The sequence below is a fragment of the Urocampus carinirostris genome, chromosome 1 (genome assembly GCF_059441175.1).
Source record: "Urocampus carinirostris isolate Australia breed hairy pipefish chromosome 1, RoL_Ucar_1.0, whole genome shotgun sequence".
Taxonomy (NCBI): Eukaryota; Metazoa; Chordata; class Actinopteri; order Syngnathiformes; family Syngnathidae; genus Urocampus; species Urocampus carinirostris.
Window position 1 is genome coordinate 15,747,181 of NC_142349.1, and position 20,021 is coordinate 15,767,201.

At 41.1% G+C, this 20,021-nt stretch overlaps 1 protein-coding gene across 9 annotated transcripts in view; it reads right to left on the reverse strand.

Moving 5' to 3' along the window:
- Positions 1-20,021, reverse strand: part of adgrl1a (adhesion G protein-coupled receptor L1a) — a 278,192-nt gene that overhangs the window by 151,159 nt on the left and 107,012 nt on the right. For 8 of the 9 annotated variants that reach the window (XM_088328463.1, XM_088328459.1, XM_088328453.1 and 5 more), the window contains exon 2: positions 18,870-19,011. The exons of the other annotated variant lie outside the window; for it this stretch is intronic. In XM_088328463.1, the coding sequence (XP_088184589.1) occupies positions 18,870-18,939 (70 nt within the window). In that variant the 5' untranslated portion in view covers positions 18,940-19,011. The remainder of the gene's footprint in view (positions 1-18,869; positions 19,012-20,021) is intronic. 9 annotated transcript variants of the gene reach the window in all.

Genomic DNA, 20,021 nt, shown 5'->3' on the forward strand with positions numbered 1-20,021 from the left:
TGTCACAGCATATCCCATGTTGTAACAATGACAATAAAGGCATATTCTATTCTATTCTATTCTATTCTATTCTATTAAAGACTAATACAAAAAAGAGTGTCAGGATAAATGGTTGGGTGGTATGCTTGATATCTTAACCACGAGTGTCGTAGCGGCACCACTTCTACACTTTCTGTGTATTGGGCAAATATAGCCTGCCGGTGCCCATCCCTCTCCTGGTCAGTCGGGATGAATAGACACATATACTACCAAGGTAGTGCTCTGAGTCTGGTCTAAGTTGTAAGTGTAATAACAATAGTGGAAGCGCAACAACATAATTCCTCATAAGTCTAGAAATAAAATATGAATACCCATTCTTCTATACATAGGCAACATATATTTCTTTGACGGTCTGGCACGCTTGTTTAAGGTAGTGATGGCCCTGAAGAAACTGTGTCTAAGCTTGTTAGGCCTTGTTTTAAGGGGCATTTGGAATATTTAAGAGAGCAGCAGGTCAAAGAGGTGGTGACTGGGATGCGAGGAGACCCTCAATATGTTGTTGGCTCTGCTTCAGTAGTGAAAGCAGGAATGTCTTCTAGATTGGGCAGAGAGCAACTAATGATTTTCTGGGCTGTGTTGATGACAATCTGTGTTGTTTTCCTCTGCGGCCATTTACCCAGTGGCTCTCTAGAAGGACATCAACAGCTTCTGTTCCAGATAGTTTTTCCTGAGCACTTTCAGGAAATGAAGTCAAGAAGAAGTAATTGGAGATGTGAACACCCAGGTATTTTTAAAGAGTAGATTTTTAGTAGACAGTGCGTATCGATGAGTGGTGCTAGGTTTGTACTTTTCCTCCAGAAGTTGAGTATGGCTTCATTGGTTTTTGTGTTCAGCATTAATTTGTTTTTCAAACACCACGCTTTCAGTGGCTCCACCTCATCCCTCTTTGTCTCTCATCCCCTTCAAAGATGAGGCCGACCATGATAGTGTTATTGGCAAACTTAACAATTGTGTTAATGAGGAGGGATGGTGAACAGGTGTCCTTGGGGGGAAAGACGGTGCCCAGTCTTGGGATATGAAAGACGAGTTTCACAGACTGCGGGCTGTTTAAAAAAAATGCACTGTCTATTTCAGGAAGTTCATGTTTGATGTTTAGATTGTGTCCTTTGCTTGCCTGACATCATGTTTAAGAAATCTCCTGCCAACTATCAAAAGTTAGCTGAGATGCTGAGATTGGCTTCAGCACCCTCGTGACCCAAATGAGCAGACAGATGGATGATGGATGATTGAATAGTTAGACGTTTATGCTAACCTGACCTATGCCATACACTTTTGCAGTTGTATCATTAAATCAGATGCCAACTTTTGTGTTTGATCATTTCAGTTCACAGGAGACATCAGCAGCATATATGCTATCTCGAGGCTACACTGAATATAAACATGCATTCTTCAATTTTGAAAGTGTGCAGAGGTCAACATTTCCCTCAGACATAAGCGTGTTTCTATAGGAGTAGTGAAGTGCATTAAGAACTGTGGAAATATAGCCTAAGAAGTATCAAGTCTAGACACAGACAGCTGTAGACAAACCTAATGCAAAAGTAAAGAGAACAGAAACAATGCGGGCACACTGATAGTTTATAATTTGGATTATTATTATAGAAAGAAACGCCAGGGGATAAGGGTAATACTCTACAAGATGCCAGTTCCCACCCTGGTGTAGAACACAAGTAAGATGCAAGAGACTCCATGACCGCATTTACAAATTGAAACATGTCGAAGCGTTACATGGCAAAACAAAATACAAATAGCCTTATAATGGCCGCCCTGCCAGCACGGTAAAATAGTACACGGCATTGCCCGGCTTAGCGAGGTTAGCGGCATGTTAAATGAAAGCCCGTGCATTGCAGACCGCCTATATCATAATATCATATGCAGCAGGGGCCTTCCGTGTTTTTCAATTGAGACGAGCCTAATGGACTTTCATGCGGATGGTAAGTTTACATTCGAAGGGGCTTGTCGTTACGAACAATCGATAGAGCAGCGTGCTTTAATCAGGTGACGCACCATTTTGCCAGAAAGCCCCCTGCTTTTGGGTATGCGGAGGACAGGGTGGCTTAAAAACGAGATTGCAGTTGTAGTTGCAGATTCCCAGAAAAGCTTAGCTTTGTCATTTTCAAGAAACCTAGCTGTGTTAACTTTCCACACTTCTCACACCACTACTAAATGGTTTTGTCGAATTTCTTATACCTGGTTTCATTTCTGATCAACTATAATGGCCCATCTACAAAGCAAAAATCTTGCTTGACATATGAGAGAAAATTCAAGCTCCCATGAAAAACTGCTCAAGACAGTTCGTGTCAGTTGCCATGTGCATTTCTTGCGATACAGAACAGATTCGTGGGTTTTTTCTTAATATCGCAAATGCTTGCCTCTGTGCACATCCCCCCTTTTACAACCTAGGAATCCGCAGGACGACGCGGGGAAAAAAAACCTCAAGGATTTTATTTTTAAAAATGCATGCTGTATTTTTTCATTGCACTCTTTTTGCTGCCTCATCAGGGGCACGTTATGCATATTCCTTTTTTTTTTTTAAATCTTCGGAACAAAAATGACATTAAAAATGGGTTTTCTTTATTACATTTATTCAATTTGATCAAAGTAATGTAACACTTGATAGTTAATTAATATTGTAATGAGGTAAAACTTGAGGCTGTATACTATAACAGAGTAGTCTTGTGGTGCATCATTCTCCTTATGATGTGCTGCATCTAACTTAGTCATTTCGATAGTTGGCTTATACAGCTAATATAGAGATACAGTATAAAGCTTGTGCTGCATTAATTATAAGGCCTGAATAAGGCTTTTAAATTGTTTGCGGCCAACTATGACATTTTGGGTTAAAAACGCCTATGCTAACCACTCATCAACATACAAAGCTTGCAAGGACCAGCCTGTCTACAACCTCCACGTATTAATGAATGATAAATTATAGGTGATAATATAAAGTTTAAAAAGACGAGCGAGGATGGGGCCAAGTGGGACCAATTTGATGAAGCCACAGCTCCTTGAATCAGCTCTGATTAGCCATTTTAAAAGGTTCTGGTCACAAGGCAAAATGGTCTATTTGGCGAAATTCAATCTCTATTGTTCTTACTCGTCTCTTCCCCTGGTCCTCGGGTCATGGCAATAAAAGGGAATTAAAATTAATTAATTAAAATTATGTGGCCTAATTGAACTGCGCGGTTCTGCAGGGGTGAGCGCGGATCTTTTTACGTACACGTGTGCCGAAGTCCATTAATGGGAAAAAAGATTTGGGCTAGCTCTTCAGGGCTTGATACACGTTCAATTGATAACGAATGCATTATTAATGCTGTCTGAAGGGCCAGCTCGCGAAGCCGCATGCCTCCTACCCTCTCAAATGCATTATAGACAGCAGAGCCGTATGACCTGGCGCAACCTTACTCTAGCCAGTAGATACTTCGGCATATGCAGCAAACCTTATATTTTGTGGCATGCCTCAAATTAAAGTAATATGTATATACAACGGTAATGTATAGACATTATCGACCAGTCTTTTGTGGGGACAGAGTGTGCTGCAGGAAATTGCTTGTTTTTAGAAAAAGAGCAAGTGATTGCACAATATCGTTGCATTTTTCCAGTGATCAGCCAAGTAACTGTAATTTTCATCCATATCATTAGTAGATAGTAATGCATTAATATGCTAATATTCTGTTAATTTGCTACGGCATATTTAATAACTGTTTTGCTCGATACAGCTGTTTAAGATGCTGCTGAAAAAAAAATATATATAGATATAGTAAAAACCATACACATCTTTTGGCTGATTTTGATTAATATCTTTTCACAAAAAAAAAATATAGCTAGAATGTAGTAAAAAAAAAAAGTTCCACTGGCAGATCATTCAGTGTTTCCCATACCATAGGAAGAATCTGGTGGGCTGCTAGTGTTTAATTATTCCTGACAGAGTCTCTAACTTGTATTATTGAAAAAGCTCTATCCATCTATCTATCTATCTATCTATCTATCTATCTATCTATCTATCTATCTATCTATCTATCTATCTATCTATCTATCTATCTATCTATCTATCTATCTATCTATCTATCTATCTATCTATCTATCTATCTATCTATCTATCTATCTATCTATCTATCTATCTATCTATCTATCTATCTATCTATCTATCTATCTATCTATCTATCTATCTATCTATCTATCTATCTATCTGTCTGTCTGTCCGTCCGTATGTCCGTCCGTCTGTCCGCCCAGCCACATATATACATACATACATACATACATACATACATACATACATACATACATACATACATACATATATATATATATATATATATATATATATATATATATATATATATATATATATATATATATATATATATATATATATATATATATATATATATATATATATATATATATATATATATATATATATATATATATATATATATATATATATTTATTTGTTTATTTTTTTTATTTTTTTTTAATATGCATCATTGTAAAGGTAATCAAATCAAAGTTTCCATTTCTTATTGTACAAATTATTGCAATTGGCATGGTGTGTATTTGTGCTATGTATCTCGTCAGTCAGCCTCTCTCCTGTGCTAAAGCACAACATTTCTTGATCGTTGTGGTGTTTGTCCTGCCACACCTGACTATGTTTAGACAGCTGGTAAATTGTGACTTAAGCGACCATCGCATTTTCCCTAAGTGAAATATTTTTCAACACTCAGCGAGCAGAGAAGACCGTCCGTAAGGAAAACCTGCCCAGCACCTTGTCGCATGGCCGCAATTTTCACAAAGCATACAAATGTGGCGCTGCCATTACAGGCAATTGAAACGATTCCCTCAGAGCAAGGAAACACTTTGGGGTATATGCCGACTTTTTGACATTAAAAAGCTGTAGATTTGATCTAGTGCTCCGTGTTAATGCACAAAACACGATATGTCAGCAGAATATTAGGAAAAACTAACTTTTCTTTTGTGCTTTTTTGTATCGAATGCGATCATAGAATTCATGTGTCGTCCGCAAATGTAACAGTTCTATGAACAAGCTCTTGGAGTGAACGTCAGGAGACGGCATTATAAATTTATTAAAAAGGTGAATATATCATAAAATACAAAGTTACGGCAAAATAAAACTAAAATGACTTACCCATATTACGTTCTGACCCGCCATGACCACCAATCCATCCATCAATCCATTTTCATCACCCTCTATCATCAGTAGGGTCGCGGGGTACTGGCGCCCATCCCAGCTATCAGTGGGCAGGGGACACCCTGGACTGGTTTTCAGCAAGGCACGGCACACAGAGACAGACAACCAACTCGCTCATTCACACCTAGGGACAATTTGGACTGGCCAATTAACCTGAAATGCATGTTGTTTGAATGTGGGAGGAAACCGGAGTGTCTAGAGCAAACCCACGCACGCACGGGGAGAACATGCAAAGAAAGGCTGGTAGCTGGATTTGATCCTAGGACGCGGTCACCACTCCCCCACCATGTCGCCCATGACCCAAAATGATCTGAAAAAATGCTTTACTGTCAGACAAAATGATAATTTAAGTTTTAAAATAGGACACATTAAACTGGGGAGGTAATTAATAATCAAACAATTTTGATAAACAGTGTAACTCAATATTTATTTATGAAAAAAGTGCCTCGGCCCCACCAAAGTTGGGAAACACAGCTCTAGATAATCATTTTTTGTCTTTACCTAACCGTTAAGTTGTGAAGCTGAGAAACACTGTGTGGGTGCAGTCTTCATGTAAATATTCCTTAGAGTGTGTAACAGAAGGGTAAAGGATCATAATAGGTCGCTCACAGGCACACTTTAAGAAACATGTTTAAAACAAAAGATTCTTAACCTTGGCTAATTTTGCACTTGTTAAGTGGGCTGGCATTTTACACAACTCAAATACACCAAGTTTACCATTTTTCTGTAAGCAGTCCATAAAAATCCCTTTGGAACGCGTTAGTACCAGCACAAGGTAATGGATGAAATTTAACTCTACGTGGTATGTTACTGTGTTATTCCACCAAATATTAAATGCAGATCGTGAATCATAGTGTAATATTGTTTTACTATACCACCTTTCATCCAAAAGCAACATTTCTTGAAGAGAGGGTCTGTTTATGCGAACCTACAAAATACGACTGAAAACAGTTATGTTGCTGCCGAGTAAGAGAGAGCTGAATTTATCCTCACCCAGATATTCTTCCTACTGTACTAGCATCAAAGCTGAATTTGCAACTGTAAATTTAAAGCCACGTGTGAGCAGACAGCAATCCGAACAAGGTCCCCAGAAGAGGGCGCTGTTTTATTAATGTTAAAGCATGCCACTATGATTAAGTAACCAAAAAAAGAAAAACAAGCACAGCAACTTCACACTGCTTTTCAAATCGAAACTTGCATTGAAATTGCAATACAGGCGCTGCCATACTTACGAACAAGATCCAAATTCCGGACGATCGTTCGAAAGTTGAATTATGTTTTGCATGTTTATGGTCTATATAAGTGTGCTTAAGGCTTGTATACTGTAAGTGACCTGTATTGTTTTGTACTAAAAAATAAACATTTCATAAAATAATATGCTCTATAACGATAAATAAAGTTAAGTTTACTTATTTTTGGAAGATGAGATTTAACAGTTAGGCAACTTCCTCGACAGTACCGTCCAGTACCCGAAAAATTGCACACAATACAAAATCTAACTTACAGCAATGTCTGGACATTTTTCCAAATCTCGAAAAAAATGTTCGTATCTACCGTTTTACAAAAGTCAAATGGTCGGTAATAGGCGAGCGTATGTACTGCTCTGAAAAACCGCAGTTAAGTTTTTGTCCAAATCTTGCAGCTATACTAGGGGATGGGCGAGACCGGGTACTGTCAAATGTATATGACCCAAGTAAATACAGGGTTGCATCGATCGATACTGTTACTTCTTGCTTAGAAATGTCATAATAATTAATTGATTAATTAATTAATTAATTAATGCATGAGTTTTTTTTTAGGCTGGACACAGGACAAACACTTTAGGCACTAAAATGTTTTATTATTTTTTATTGAATAACTACAATGCAAACTTTGATGGGAGCGTGTTCTATTTAGCACCTCCCGGTGGTTAAAAAAAAAACATTCGTTAGAAATACTCAGAGGTGCAGACATTTGTGTTTATTCGACGTATAAAGATGGAAATTACATTATTTCCGGCCGTCGCGCAGCAACGGGTACCCAAAAACATTAAAAAGACTGGGGAAAAACTGAATAGAAACATGGGGAATTTCCGTTGCTTTGAAATCTCTGTAGTTTTACTTCTTTTTAACAAACATTTCTATTGCCAGGGTTTGTACAGCTTAAGGCAAGTTAAATTCAAGAAATTTGAACTCTTCTTTAATTCCTTTTAAAATCAAATTTAAGACCAAGTCGGCAATAAATAAATAAATAAATAAATAAATAAATAAATAAATAAATAAATAAATAAATAAATAAATAAATAAATAAATAAATAAATAAATAAATAAATGAATAAAAATCAAATAAAAATTGGTCAGCACGGCGGAACAGTGGTTAGGGCGTGTGTGGCACAGTTCTAAGGTCTCGGGAACCTCCTGTGTGGGTTCAAATCCAGCTACCGGACTTCCTGTGCGGAGTTTGTATGTTCTCCCCATGCTTGCGTGGGTTTCCCCTGGGCACTCCGGTTTCCTCCCACACTCCAAAGACATGCATTTCAGGTGGATTGGCCGGTCCAAATTGTCCCTAGGTGTGAATGAGCGAGTTGTCTGTCCCTGTGTGGCCTGTGATTGGCTGGCAACCAGTTCAGGGTGTCCCCTGCCCACTGCCCGATGATTGCTGGGATGGGCTCCAGCACCCTTGCGACCCTACTGAGGATAAGCGTTGCAGCTAATGAGATGGGATGAGACGAAAATAAAAATTGAAACATACAAAAACAAAAACAAAAAAACACATGAATCAGACGCAATTTTAAACACATTTTTATTTTAATTGTTTTAAAAATCACATTTTGGTCCAGTTAAAACTTTTCATCTGAAAACTAGAGCTCCAACATTTTAGACACAAAAAACAAATACAAACTGGCAGATAACTACTAATTCATTCTTCTGCTACATCCATGAAGCATTTGTATCATATATATACGTAAATTATTAATGTGTTCAAATTTTTAAGACTTTGAAAATTGGATTTAAGACATTTTAATGCCAATTAAGGCTTTATTTTTAGAATAATAAAATCAATGCCTTTTAAGACTTTAAACCCGGGTAGCACTATGTAGTAAAGCGACATCTAGTAGTAAAATAATACACACTGTCCCTTTGACAGTATTAATCAATGTCAATTAATAATTGATGTTTTATTTGTGCTGTACCTATATAAAAAAGTCACAAAAAAAAAGGTATAAAACATAATTATATGTAGTAACAATTCATTAACAGCATTATTATTGTACTAATCAAAATGGTAAAACAGTATCGATTCCAGGCCATTCTTATCGATCCGATGGCTCAGTATCAAGGACATTGATATTTGTATTGATCCCACCCACCCTTAGTACATACTGAGGAACACAAAACGGCGCCAAAGGGCAAACGTTTTAAAGGCGGAACAAAGGTGGCACGACAAAGGAGCAGAACAACAACAACAAAGCAGCTCCTACTCGCCTCGCTGGTCAACTGACACGGCAGGTAACACTGTGCTTACACAAGCACAATCAACAAATATTTACATGCCAGCTTTCGCTTCGGCTCTTGGTTTAACACCATCGCTTCATCAACTGGCACCACACCATGTCGACCGCATCCCGTCCCCCCACCGCTCGCTAAATGTCCGTCACCCGGAGGCTGGTTGGCACGGCGCTGACTGGAAGCGTGGCAACAGATGGTAAGTTGCTGTCTTTGTGGCAGCCGTGAGCAAGACACTGAGCACTCCCTACACCTCCTCCCTGCTGCAGCCTCCAGCATCACGACGTCGAAGCAGGTCATCTGCTTTCAGCCGTAAATAAAATCATCCCTCGCAAACATGAACACAAAATGAAAAAATGCAGTTTCTCTCCAAACATATTTTCAAATATTTGTAATCATGTACAGGGCATCAGCTGACAGTTCATGTATCTACTTGTATGCTGTATTGTTTAATTCTATAATCACCATATTTTCCAGAGCATGAGGCTCACCCCACAACCCCAATTTAGTCAGAAATATAAGTGTGCACCTCATAATCAGGTACGTCTTGAATGTGGACAACATTGAAAATGCATTACCATATTTATGAAATTGTTCATCAGTTGATAAATATACACTGACCAAAATTGCATAACAATGATGACAACGGGGATCAACCCAGATATCAATGGTATGAGCACCAAATCCTAAACACCAGGCCGCTACGGATGCTTGTTTACAATTGCTTGATATTGAATGCAATAGGTATTGTTCCTAGTTCACAACGCCTGATCCAATCCACTCAAGATAAAGACTGTACATGAAAAGACTTTAGGTCTTATTTCATTATTGTACTATTTTTAGTCACAGTACTAGATGGAGTTAGAGTACTGAGAATGTTGTTCCATTTTTTCTCAGCACACACGAAGCATTGTAAGTGACACACATTTTAAATATGTGCAGCCATGCATCTGTTCGTATCTTTCAGGATGACCGAAGTACTTCCCATATTGCTGTTCTTGTCTTTTAGTAAAAAACAAAAAAAAAAAAAGCAAATCATTTTCAAACCCTGAGTCGATTTAGTCCTACTACCAATGTCTGGTCGTAGCATAAACAGAACATTTTGCTAACACAACTTATCTTAAAAATGCATATCAAACTGATCAAGCCCTTTGCGCTAATGAGTGACAAAATATAACTCTCAGCTAGAAGAATGTTAGACATCCAGCACACTCCACTCTGTGATGTGGGTTTGATTCTCGCTGCATCTAATGTTATGCAAATGTGATCAGTGATATATTCTGAATGATCAATTCATTCGCTGGTTCGGCACTTTGTTATAGCTCAAAATACTATTTTCTGGGGGTGCATGTTCTAATCTGGTGTGCCTTAGAGTGCTGAAATTATGGTTATTAGATAAAAATGTAATCTCATATTCTGATGAATAAAAAGGAACTGCTGATATTTGTTTTGAATTGGGCTTGGTTTACTTTCACATGTGGAAAACAAGTAAAAACAAGGTTCATTGTTTTCCTATGATGGAAATAGGTCTTATCTTTGATTAAAACAAAGGCAATCTGACCAAATTCATGCAGGCTGGACTGACATTTGAAGCAGTCACTTCGAAGGAGCTCAATATCAGAGTACTGTATTTTTCGAACTATAAGGTACACCTTCAAAAATTTTCCTTCGTTAAAAAGTTGTCATTGGGTGTGCCAAATTATAAGACGCAGAAAAATATAGACAGAGGTTTGTTTTCATGGAGGATGGACATACTACTACTTCCGTCGCCGTCGCGAATGGCAGCCATTCCAGCAGCTCCCGTGTTATTTTTGCTACTTTTGTGATTTATTGTTTTTGTTTTTTTTTTGCTTACATCTTCAGTGGCTGCCTTGCAACACTTGTAGCACTTTGGATTACTTTCTATCCTATGGATATGGGTTTTAACGCGCAAAAATGCACTTATTCGAGGAATCAACTCCTTGACCTGAAGAATTCTCGAGCCGGCGCGGCCCCCCTTTTACCTAACGAAGTGAGGCGACCCTATCGGGGGTGCAGAGCCGGTGCTAAGGTAAAGGCTAAGCGGCTAGCGGTGATATAAGCCCTCGGTACCGTCCATAATCATGGGAAATGTCAACTCCCTACCAGATAAGATCGACGAACTGGCTGTGCTTGTGAAAGACATCAAAGCATACAGGGAGTGCAGCTTGCTTTGCTTTACGGAAACGTGGCTCACGTCTAGCATCCCGGACGCTAACGTCGCGCTAACCGGCTTCTGTGCTGTTCGGGCTGACAGAGGCACAAAAGTCAGTGGGAAGCTCAAAGGAGGGGGACTGGCTATCTACGTGAACACGAGGTGGTGTAACCCCGGGCATGTAAAAACAAAGCTTTCTATCTGCTGCCGTAATGTCGAACTTTTGGCCGTAAGTCTGCGTCCCTATTACATGCCCAGAGAGTTCGGACACGCCATTGCTGTTATTGTTTACATCCCACCGCGCGCTGATGCGGAAGTAGCGTGTGACGTCATCCACCCCGCGGTGGCAAAGCTACAAACACAACACCCGGAGGCTGCAATGTTAATCTCTGTGGACTTCAACCACGTGACTCTTGATAAGACACTGCCCTCTTTCGTCCTGTAAGTGGACTGCAAGACCAGGGGAAATAGGACTATTGACCTTCTGTAAGCGAACATCAAAAATGCATACAGTGCAAAACCACTGCCTGCCCTTGGAAAAGGAGACCACAACCTCATTCTGCTTGAACCACAGTACAAACCAAAAGTGAGGAGGCTACCAACAACCACACGCTCTTTTAGAAAATGGTCCACCGAGGCAGAGCAGGCTCTGAGAGACTGCTTTCGACGTACGGACTGGGATATCCTGCTAGGGTCCAGCAGTGGGGACATTGATGAGATGGCAAACTGCACTACTGACTACATTAGCTTCTGCATGGACAGTGTTGTTCCTATAAAGACTGTACGCTGCTATGCCAACAACAAGCCCTGGATCACGATCGACATCAAGTGCCTTCTGAACCAAAAGAAGAGGGCCTTTAAAAATGGTGATCAACAGGAGCTAAAACGAGTACAGAAGGAGCTCAGAGTCCAGCTCCGGAAAGGGAAGGAGCAGTACAGGAGGAAGTTGGAGAAAAAGCTGCAGAACAACAACATGAAGGAGGTGTGGGAAGGGATGAAAACAATTACTGGCTGCAGCACCAAGCAGGGTGTGGCTGTGGATGTAGATGTGGGGCGAGTCAACCAGTTGAACAACTTTTTCAACAGGTTTGACCACTTTGCCTCATCCTCACCCCTGAGTACTGCAGCTGTCCTTCCCCCTCCCCCTCTGGACACTAGCAGGGAAGACATCCCCCCACTAAAAGTAACAGCCCAGGTGTGTGGAGAGCTGACGAGGCTGCGAACCAGCAAGGCAGCTGGTCCAGATGGAGTATCACCCCGACTGCTGAAAGCGCGTGCGTCTGAGATGGGAGACCCTCTACAGCGCATCTTTAACCTGAGCCTTGAACAGGGGAGGGTCCCTCAGCTGTGGAAAACATCCTGCATCATCCTAGTCCCAAAGAAATCAAGACCTGAGGAACTCAACGACTTCAGGACGGTCGCCCTGACATCATGTAATGAAAACCATGGAGCGGTTGCTGCTGCACCACCTGAGGCTACAGGTCCGTCACGCCATCGACCCTCTGCAATTTGCTTACCAGGAGAAGGTGGGAGTGGAGGATGCTATAGTATACCTGTACATGTTACACCGATCCCTCTCTCACCTGGATAGGGCTAAGGGGGCTGTGAGGATTACATTTTTGGACTTCTCCAGTGCCTTCAATACCATGGATTACTGACTACCTGACAGGCAGACCCCAGTATGTGAAACAGGGGGGCTGTACATCGGACACTGTGGTTAGTAGCACAGGATCTCCGCAGGGGACCGTGCTCTATCCGTTCCTATTCACTCTGTATACATCGGACTTTAAGTACAACTCTGAGTCCTGCCATGTGCAAAAGTTTGCCGACGACACTGCGATCGTGGGATGTATCAGAAATGGGCAGGAGGAGTAGTACAGGAAATTGATTCAGGACTTTGGAGCGACGCAAACCACCTGCACCTGAACACCACCAAGACCAGGGAGATGGTGGTGGACTTCAGGAGAACCAGAACTAACCCGGTTCCTGTAACCATCAAAGGAGAATGTGTGGAATTTGTTCAGACCTACAAATACCTGGGTGCGCAGCTGGACAACAAACTGGACTGGACTGCCAACACAAAAGCTCTATGTAGGAAAGGGCAAAGCCGACTTTACTTCCTCAGAAGGCTGGCCTCCTTCAAAATCTGCAAAAAGCTCCTGAAAATATTCTATAAGACAGTTGTGTCAAGCGCCCTCTTCTATGCGACAGCGTGTTGGGGAGGCAGCGTCAAGAAGAAGGATGCCTCTCGTCTCAATAAACTGGCTAGGAAAGCGAGCTCTGTTGTGGGCAAAGAGCTGGACAGCCTAACAACAGTAGCTGAGAGACGGGCACTGGAAAAGCTGCGGTCAATCATGGACAATCCATCGCATCCACTATACAGCATTATCTCCAGACAGAAGAGCAGTTTCAGCGACAGACTGCTGTCACTGTCTTGTACTACGGACAGACTGAAGGGATCTTTTCTTCCTCATGCCATGAGGCTCTTTAACTCTACCCGGCAGAGTAAAAGCCCACATTAAACCACACCACCTACATTGCATATTACCAAATTTTATTGCAATATGTATTCTGTGTAGCACTATTTAGATATTCTATATAACACGCTACTGTGGGCATTTGCACGTCACACTGGGTATTTGTATATTGTATTCTTTTTGCTTTATTATTGTATTGTTCTCAGCTCAGGGATGCTGCTGGAAATGTGAATTTCCTTCCGGGGATGAATAAAGTATCTATCTATCTATCTATCTATCTATCTATCTATCTATCTATCTATCTATCTATCTATCTATCTATCTATCTATCTATCTATCTATCTATCTATCTATCTATCTATCTATCTATCTATCTATCTATCTATCTATCTATCTATCTATCTATCTATCTATCTATCTATCTATCTATCTATCTATCTATCTATCTATCTATCTATCTATCTATCTATCTATCTATCTATCTATCTATCTATCTATCTATCTATCTATCTATCTATCTATCTATCTATCTATCTATATACAATCGGAGAGGGAGAGAGAAGGTAGGTATGGATATAGAGATAGACGTAGCGGTAGATAGCGATATGTGTTTGTCTTGCTGTCGGTCACCCCTCTCAAGGGATATGACCAGGGTATGTAGATAGATAGATAGATAGATAGATAGATAGATAGATAGACAGATAGATAGATAGATAGATAGATAGATAGATAGATAGATAGATAGATAGATAGATAGATAGATAGATAGATAGATAGATAGATAGATAGATAGATGGATAGATAAAATGACATTGTTGTTCACAGCTGGCAAAAAGTGGCACATATATGGGCATTACATGCACGGATTCCCCTTTTATGTCCTGCGCTCTGCCAATCGTCAGCAAACGTTCTTGACATTCACACACAGGCAACAAGCACATGTACATGAGCTCACACATCAGCTCACCGACACACGTTTGGTTCATCAAGTGTGGCGTCTTTCCAGCCCGGTCAGCAAGTCGATACGCTTACAAGCCTCACCTCGCGGCTCACATGTAAATATAACATGCTCATTTGCACTATCAACCGCTTCAGCAGAACTAGCGCCGCATTGTCGGAGGTCAAGGAAAGAACCTATTACAATGCGGCTTCTAGTTTATCAATAAACCATGTTGCATAATATTGAATGTACATTATGCTTTTGGCACAATGGGAGGTGGAAATAAAAATATTTTGTCCTGCCCCTGTCCACTTAGAGTACAGCATCATTTGCCTTGGGGTGTCAAAGTATTCATTTTAAATCAGGATTTTAATCAGTTTCTTTTGGCCAATATCTGATTGATATTGGGACGCCTTGGACGAATGCCAAAAGCCTCCCAATCTGGTTAAGATATGCGCTGAAAATGAAAAAAAATAGCTTGTTTTGAGCTTGATGGATTCTGGCATCGTCATTTTTGGAATATGGCTGTTCCATCAAAGCTGAAAAAACATGCTACTCTTTAATTACATTTAAGTGACACATTGTTGGAAGCCATTATATGAACGTTTAGGAATATGGCCGATGTGTCCCGTGATACTGTTGCACACCGTTTTATTATATCACATGGGCTACATAGCTTATGCCTAGCAGTTTCCTATAGCATTACATCGCTATGGCCTGTATTTTCTTTCCCAGTTTTGCTCTGAGATTCCATGTCTTGCAAGAGTAGATGAATATGAAAGTAACTAGCGCTTTTCCAGTCTGAGCTGTGTTCTTGTCCCTCTAGATGGGTTTAAGTCTGGCAAGTGTGGCTTTGATTTCTGGTTATGACCATCTTTTCTGATATGACAACTCTTTGGGGGCAGCTTCAAGCTCTTGTCGGTCATTACTTTTGTTTGTTGAAAAATTCAATAAGTAACATATATCAAATACTATAATATTAAATTAATTCAACTGTATTACTTTGGATTACTTTTAGATGTCTCCAATAATAAATATGACGATAAAAAAAACAAAATAAATTTAGATTAAATACAATTAACAAATTTTGTTTAAGATAAATGTATAATGGAATAGAAATAGAGGAAACCAAGAGCAGATACTTGCTTGGAGTCCAACAAAAAAGTGCTCAAATTTTAGCCAAGTATTATAGTCTTTTGAGCAAAATAAACTTTATTTTACATGAAGAATACATCATCTCATCTCATCTCTCATCTCATTAGCTGCACCACTTATCCTCAGTAGAGTCGCGGGGGTGCTGGAGCCCATCCCAGCAATCATCGGGCAGTGGGCAGGGGAAACCCTGAACTGGTTGCCAGCCAATCACAGGGCACACAGGGACAGACAACTCGCTCTCTCATTCACACCTAGGGACAATTTGGAGCGGCCAATCCACCTGAAATGCATGTCTTTGGAATGAGGGAGGAAACCGGAGTGCCCGGAGGAAACCCACGCAAGCACGGGGAGAACATACAAACTCCGCACAAGAAGTCCGGTAGCTGGATTTGAACCCACACAGGAGATTCCCAAGACCTTAGAACTGTGCCACACACGTGCTAACCACTGTGCCGCCGTGCTGCCCATGAAGAATATGATATGCTTTATTTTTGTCCACATTTAGAGCACATCAAGAACCCAATATTGTTTTCAAAATACAAAGTGATCACTTTCTTAAATTTCCAACACCTTCTGGAACTTCTTGTCACATATCTCTGCCTCTTTAATGTTAGTAAATGAAATTATGATACACCAATTTTATCCATGGGTACATGATGTATATGTACTGTAAGTGTAAGACATTTGTGAATGAGTGCATGAAGTGAATGACTAGATCCTTGGAAGGATGCTATGGAGGAGGACACATGCTCTAAGGCAGGGGTGTCAAACTCATTTTATCTCGGGGGCCACACGGTAGAACAAATATTCTGTCGGGGGCCGGACTACTAGATTAAAGAGAAAGAAAATAAATAAGAGAAAGAGACAGGGAAAAGGAGAGAGGGCAGGACAAAGAAAGAAAGAGAGAGGGAGAGAGCGTGAGAAACAAAAGATAAAAAGTCGTGAGAGAGAGGGAAAAGAAAGGGAGAGGAAGAAAGAAATCCAAAGAGAAATAGAAAGACAGAAGGAGAGAAAAGAGAAAACAAAGCGCGAAGGGTATGAAGAGAGAATTAGAAAAGAGAGAAAAGGAAAAAAGGAAGTGAGAGCAAAAGAGGTTAAAAGAGACAGAGAGAGAAAAAGACAAAGAGCAACAAAGGAAGAGAAAAAGAGAGACACAGAGAGTGAAAGAGACAGAGAGTGGGAGAAAAGGGGTGGAAAAGAGACAGACAGACGGACAGACAGAGAGAGAGAGAGAGAGAGAGAGAGAGAGAGAGAGAAATAAATACAAGTACAGTGTCTTTGATCGAGGCACCTGGCTTTGGCAACATCATGTAGATATATTTTAACCTGCTGCTTGTTTTTCTCTTGCGCTTCTCTGAGTGTTGTCTGGCGGGCCGGATTCAATCCCTCAGCGGGCCTGATCTGGCCCGCGGGCCGCCTGTTTGACACCTGTGCTCTAAGGCATTAAACTGCATTCACCATTCAATTTCCTGTTATTTCATTTGTTTATAATTGTTTGTTGATGTTATTTTGTTAGTTTCACTTTTATCACATGACACTTTTCTGCTAGATTTGTAGCTTTTTGGTCATATTTTTTAGTCTTTTGTGCTGGCGTGTGAACTGTACTTGATGCAGGTCCTTTCTTACTTTCACCATTTTCTTGCTATATACTGTAGATATTAAGAAAAAAACTTGCGAGCATGATGTACAACACTACTACGTGTGCCCATACCGTATGTGTTCCACCCCGGACAGCATTGCTAAAGATACAAGCAAATCGGCACAGTGGAAAATAAAGCATACTTGCTATTTGAACTCAGATGGGAATTGTTAACACGGGTGGACACATGTTCACCTGGAGAGGGATGGACACACTAGGCTGTACTATAGGACACACCACAGGAAATGGTGCCCCTACAACTCTAGTGGTTGAAAGGTCCAACCAACCTACCAACCATTTCACTTCAGCTTCTTAAGGACCCCTCAAATGACCTACCCTTTCTTTAGGGGCCGGTCACACAGCCGTTTGCGGCTGAATCACGGCTAAAATTGTGCGTTTTTTTTTTTTGCCCGTGGTTGCCCGCGATGGAAAATGCGCAAAATTGGCCAACCCGCTGTTCATCGGTGGTATGCCCGCAAAACAGACGCCGGCGACTGTTCCGCTTCCTCATCGCGTCATTTCTGCGTCATTTTCTCGTGTGGACCACGGGTATAAAAGCTCCCGAGCCGGTGTTGTGCCCAAATCCGACTCCTACGCAACCCCCCCCCTCCTCGCGTGAACGCGCATTCTGCTGCGATCACTTTTGTTGGAAGCGTGCATTGACGTTGGTGACTTTTTCATCCGCGTTAACAAACGCATTTTGTAGAATACGATCCCACTTTATTGTTTAAATAAACGCGTTATATAGACTAGGATCTTCCAATTGTTATAATTAGCTCGCTTTATTGTTTTAGTAAGCGTTTTATATAGAATACGATCGCTTTTGTTGGAAGCGCAGCAGAATGCGCGTTCACGCGAGGGGGGGAGGGTTTTATATACGGTGTGCATTACCGTTCGATTACGTTCACAACAAAAACAAAGACGGAATGGTTTAAGTTGTTTTACATTCCCAACAAATGCAAGGCGAAGTGGTTTTGGCCATTAAATTCCCTAAAAGTGATATAAAAGTGAGATAAAACGAGGTAAAAGTGGTTGTAGTAGCGAGGGGATGCAAATCTCGGCAGGGATGTATTTCTCGGCATAACACCGGGCTGTAGAAATCATAACCGCTCAAGACACAGTCCCGTGAAGATCAAGATTTCAAGCTATGGCACCGAAGAAGGCAATATGTTATTATTGTAATAGTTTTTCATTTTTATTTTATTATCTTGTTATGAAATGAAAAGAAATGTCAAGAAATAAAAATGGATTAAGACGAGGTCACTACGGTGACGGAGATCCATGTCCACCCCTTGACGTCTGCTCGGCAAATCGCGCTGTATATACGCGGAGAAAGGCGTTTGACCGTCACACGCGTAACACGCTAATTTCACGTAATAACACCGCGATACAGGCGCTGAACATGTCATTACCATGCTCCACCCACGATTACCCGCTGAAATGTCCCGTCCTACCCATGTGTAACCACGCCCTGGCCGCGGCCAGAGCACGTCGTTCCGCGTCATTTCCGCGTCATTACCTCGTGTGCCGCCCGCGGTTAACACGCGCTCTAAAGAATTGAGCAGCGCAAAACTTTTTCGCGCTGCCACCCGCGCGCGAATTTCCGACCGTGTGTTAAGCACTGCTGTATCTCGTCTGTATGGCGATCTCAAAGCGTCCAATAGCGTCCGCCTCACAGGCAGAAATTTCTGACCGTAATTCAGCCGCAAACGGCTGTGTGACCGGCCCCTTAAGCACCGGACCGTATTGACATACCTTGTGAGGACGGCCTGACGTTACTGAGCGCCACCGTGCATGTGAACAACATCCAGACCACGAGAGCCATGATGACGGCGGGCGTTGAAGGCAAAGTGGCAGGGGATGGAGCGCTCAGCTTACGCCCTCTCTGGGTGTCAACCTAAAAGGTGAAAAACGAAAGAAAAAGGTGTCACTGTTGTTGGTTTGAGCCTGTCAGGTAGATTGATGGAGATGGAGGCAGCTTCGTACGGCACTTCGCGGCGACAGCTGTCACCACAAGCAGCTCGTAACTTCGCTACGATTGGACGCTTGATTAAAGCAGACATGCAACATATGTCGTGGGGCCATAAATGCCGGCGTATTCAACACGTGCCTGCTTTGAAAAATACTCTTTTTGTGTGCAAGTGTGTGTGCCTCTGTGTGTGTGTGTTAGTCAGTCAGCACTCGGCAGTGCCCCAGGGCTCACACATCTCATTTGCCTAATGAAATAAATCACAATCTGGAACTTTAGCTCTTGATTTTTGACAGTGAAGCCTGCTCGGGCCCTCTGGGGCTTAAAGAGCGTAAACAGCCCAGATGAGGCTGCTGAGGCTGGCTCCTGCTAAGCTTGCCACCACCGTCTGTGTGTTTTTGTGTGTGTCACTTGTTCTTTATGAGTTATGGTGGATTACAGTGGCAGTGTGACGACTGTCAGAGGATTGGTTTCAACCCTGACATTCTCTATCCCTTTCATTTGATGGGTGCCCCCGACATCAACACAAATTCTTAATACAAGAGATCCCTAAAAAGAGAATAACCTCTCAAACAACAAATATTCAATTATCAACTGATTGGTTTCAGGCCCCTAATCTCAAATAATGTATTTGGAAAACGGGAAAACCAATTTGCTTTGCAAATTAACGTACTTGAGACCAAAATAGTAATGATTCTTCAATGTTTTGTCCAAAATAGCTATTAGAGAATAGAATTTTACCCCACTAGCTTGATACTCAAATAGTTAAAATGGTCATTGAACTATTAGCCAGTTAATCAACCAAACAGCCCAAAAAAACCAATGGTCAAAAAAGAACAGTTGTAAAGAACAAGCCAAGTGAGATTTGAAACACAGTAATTGTTAACCATACTACCAATGATGATTAAAAAAAACATGGCAGAACCAAGCGTTGCCTA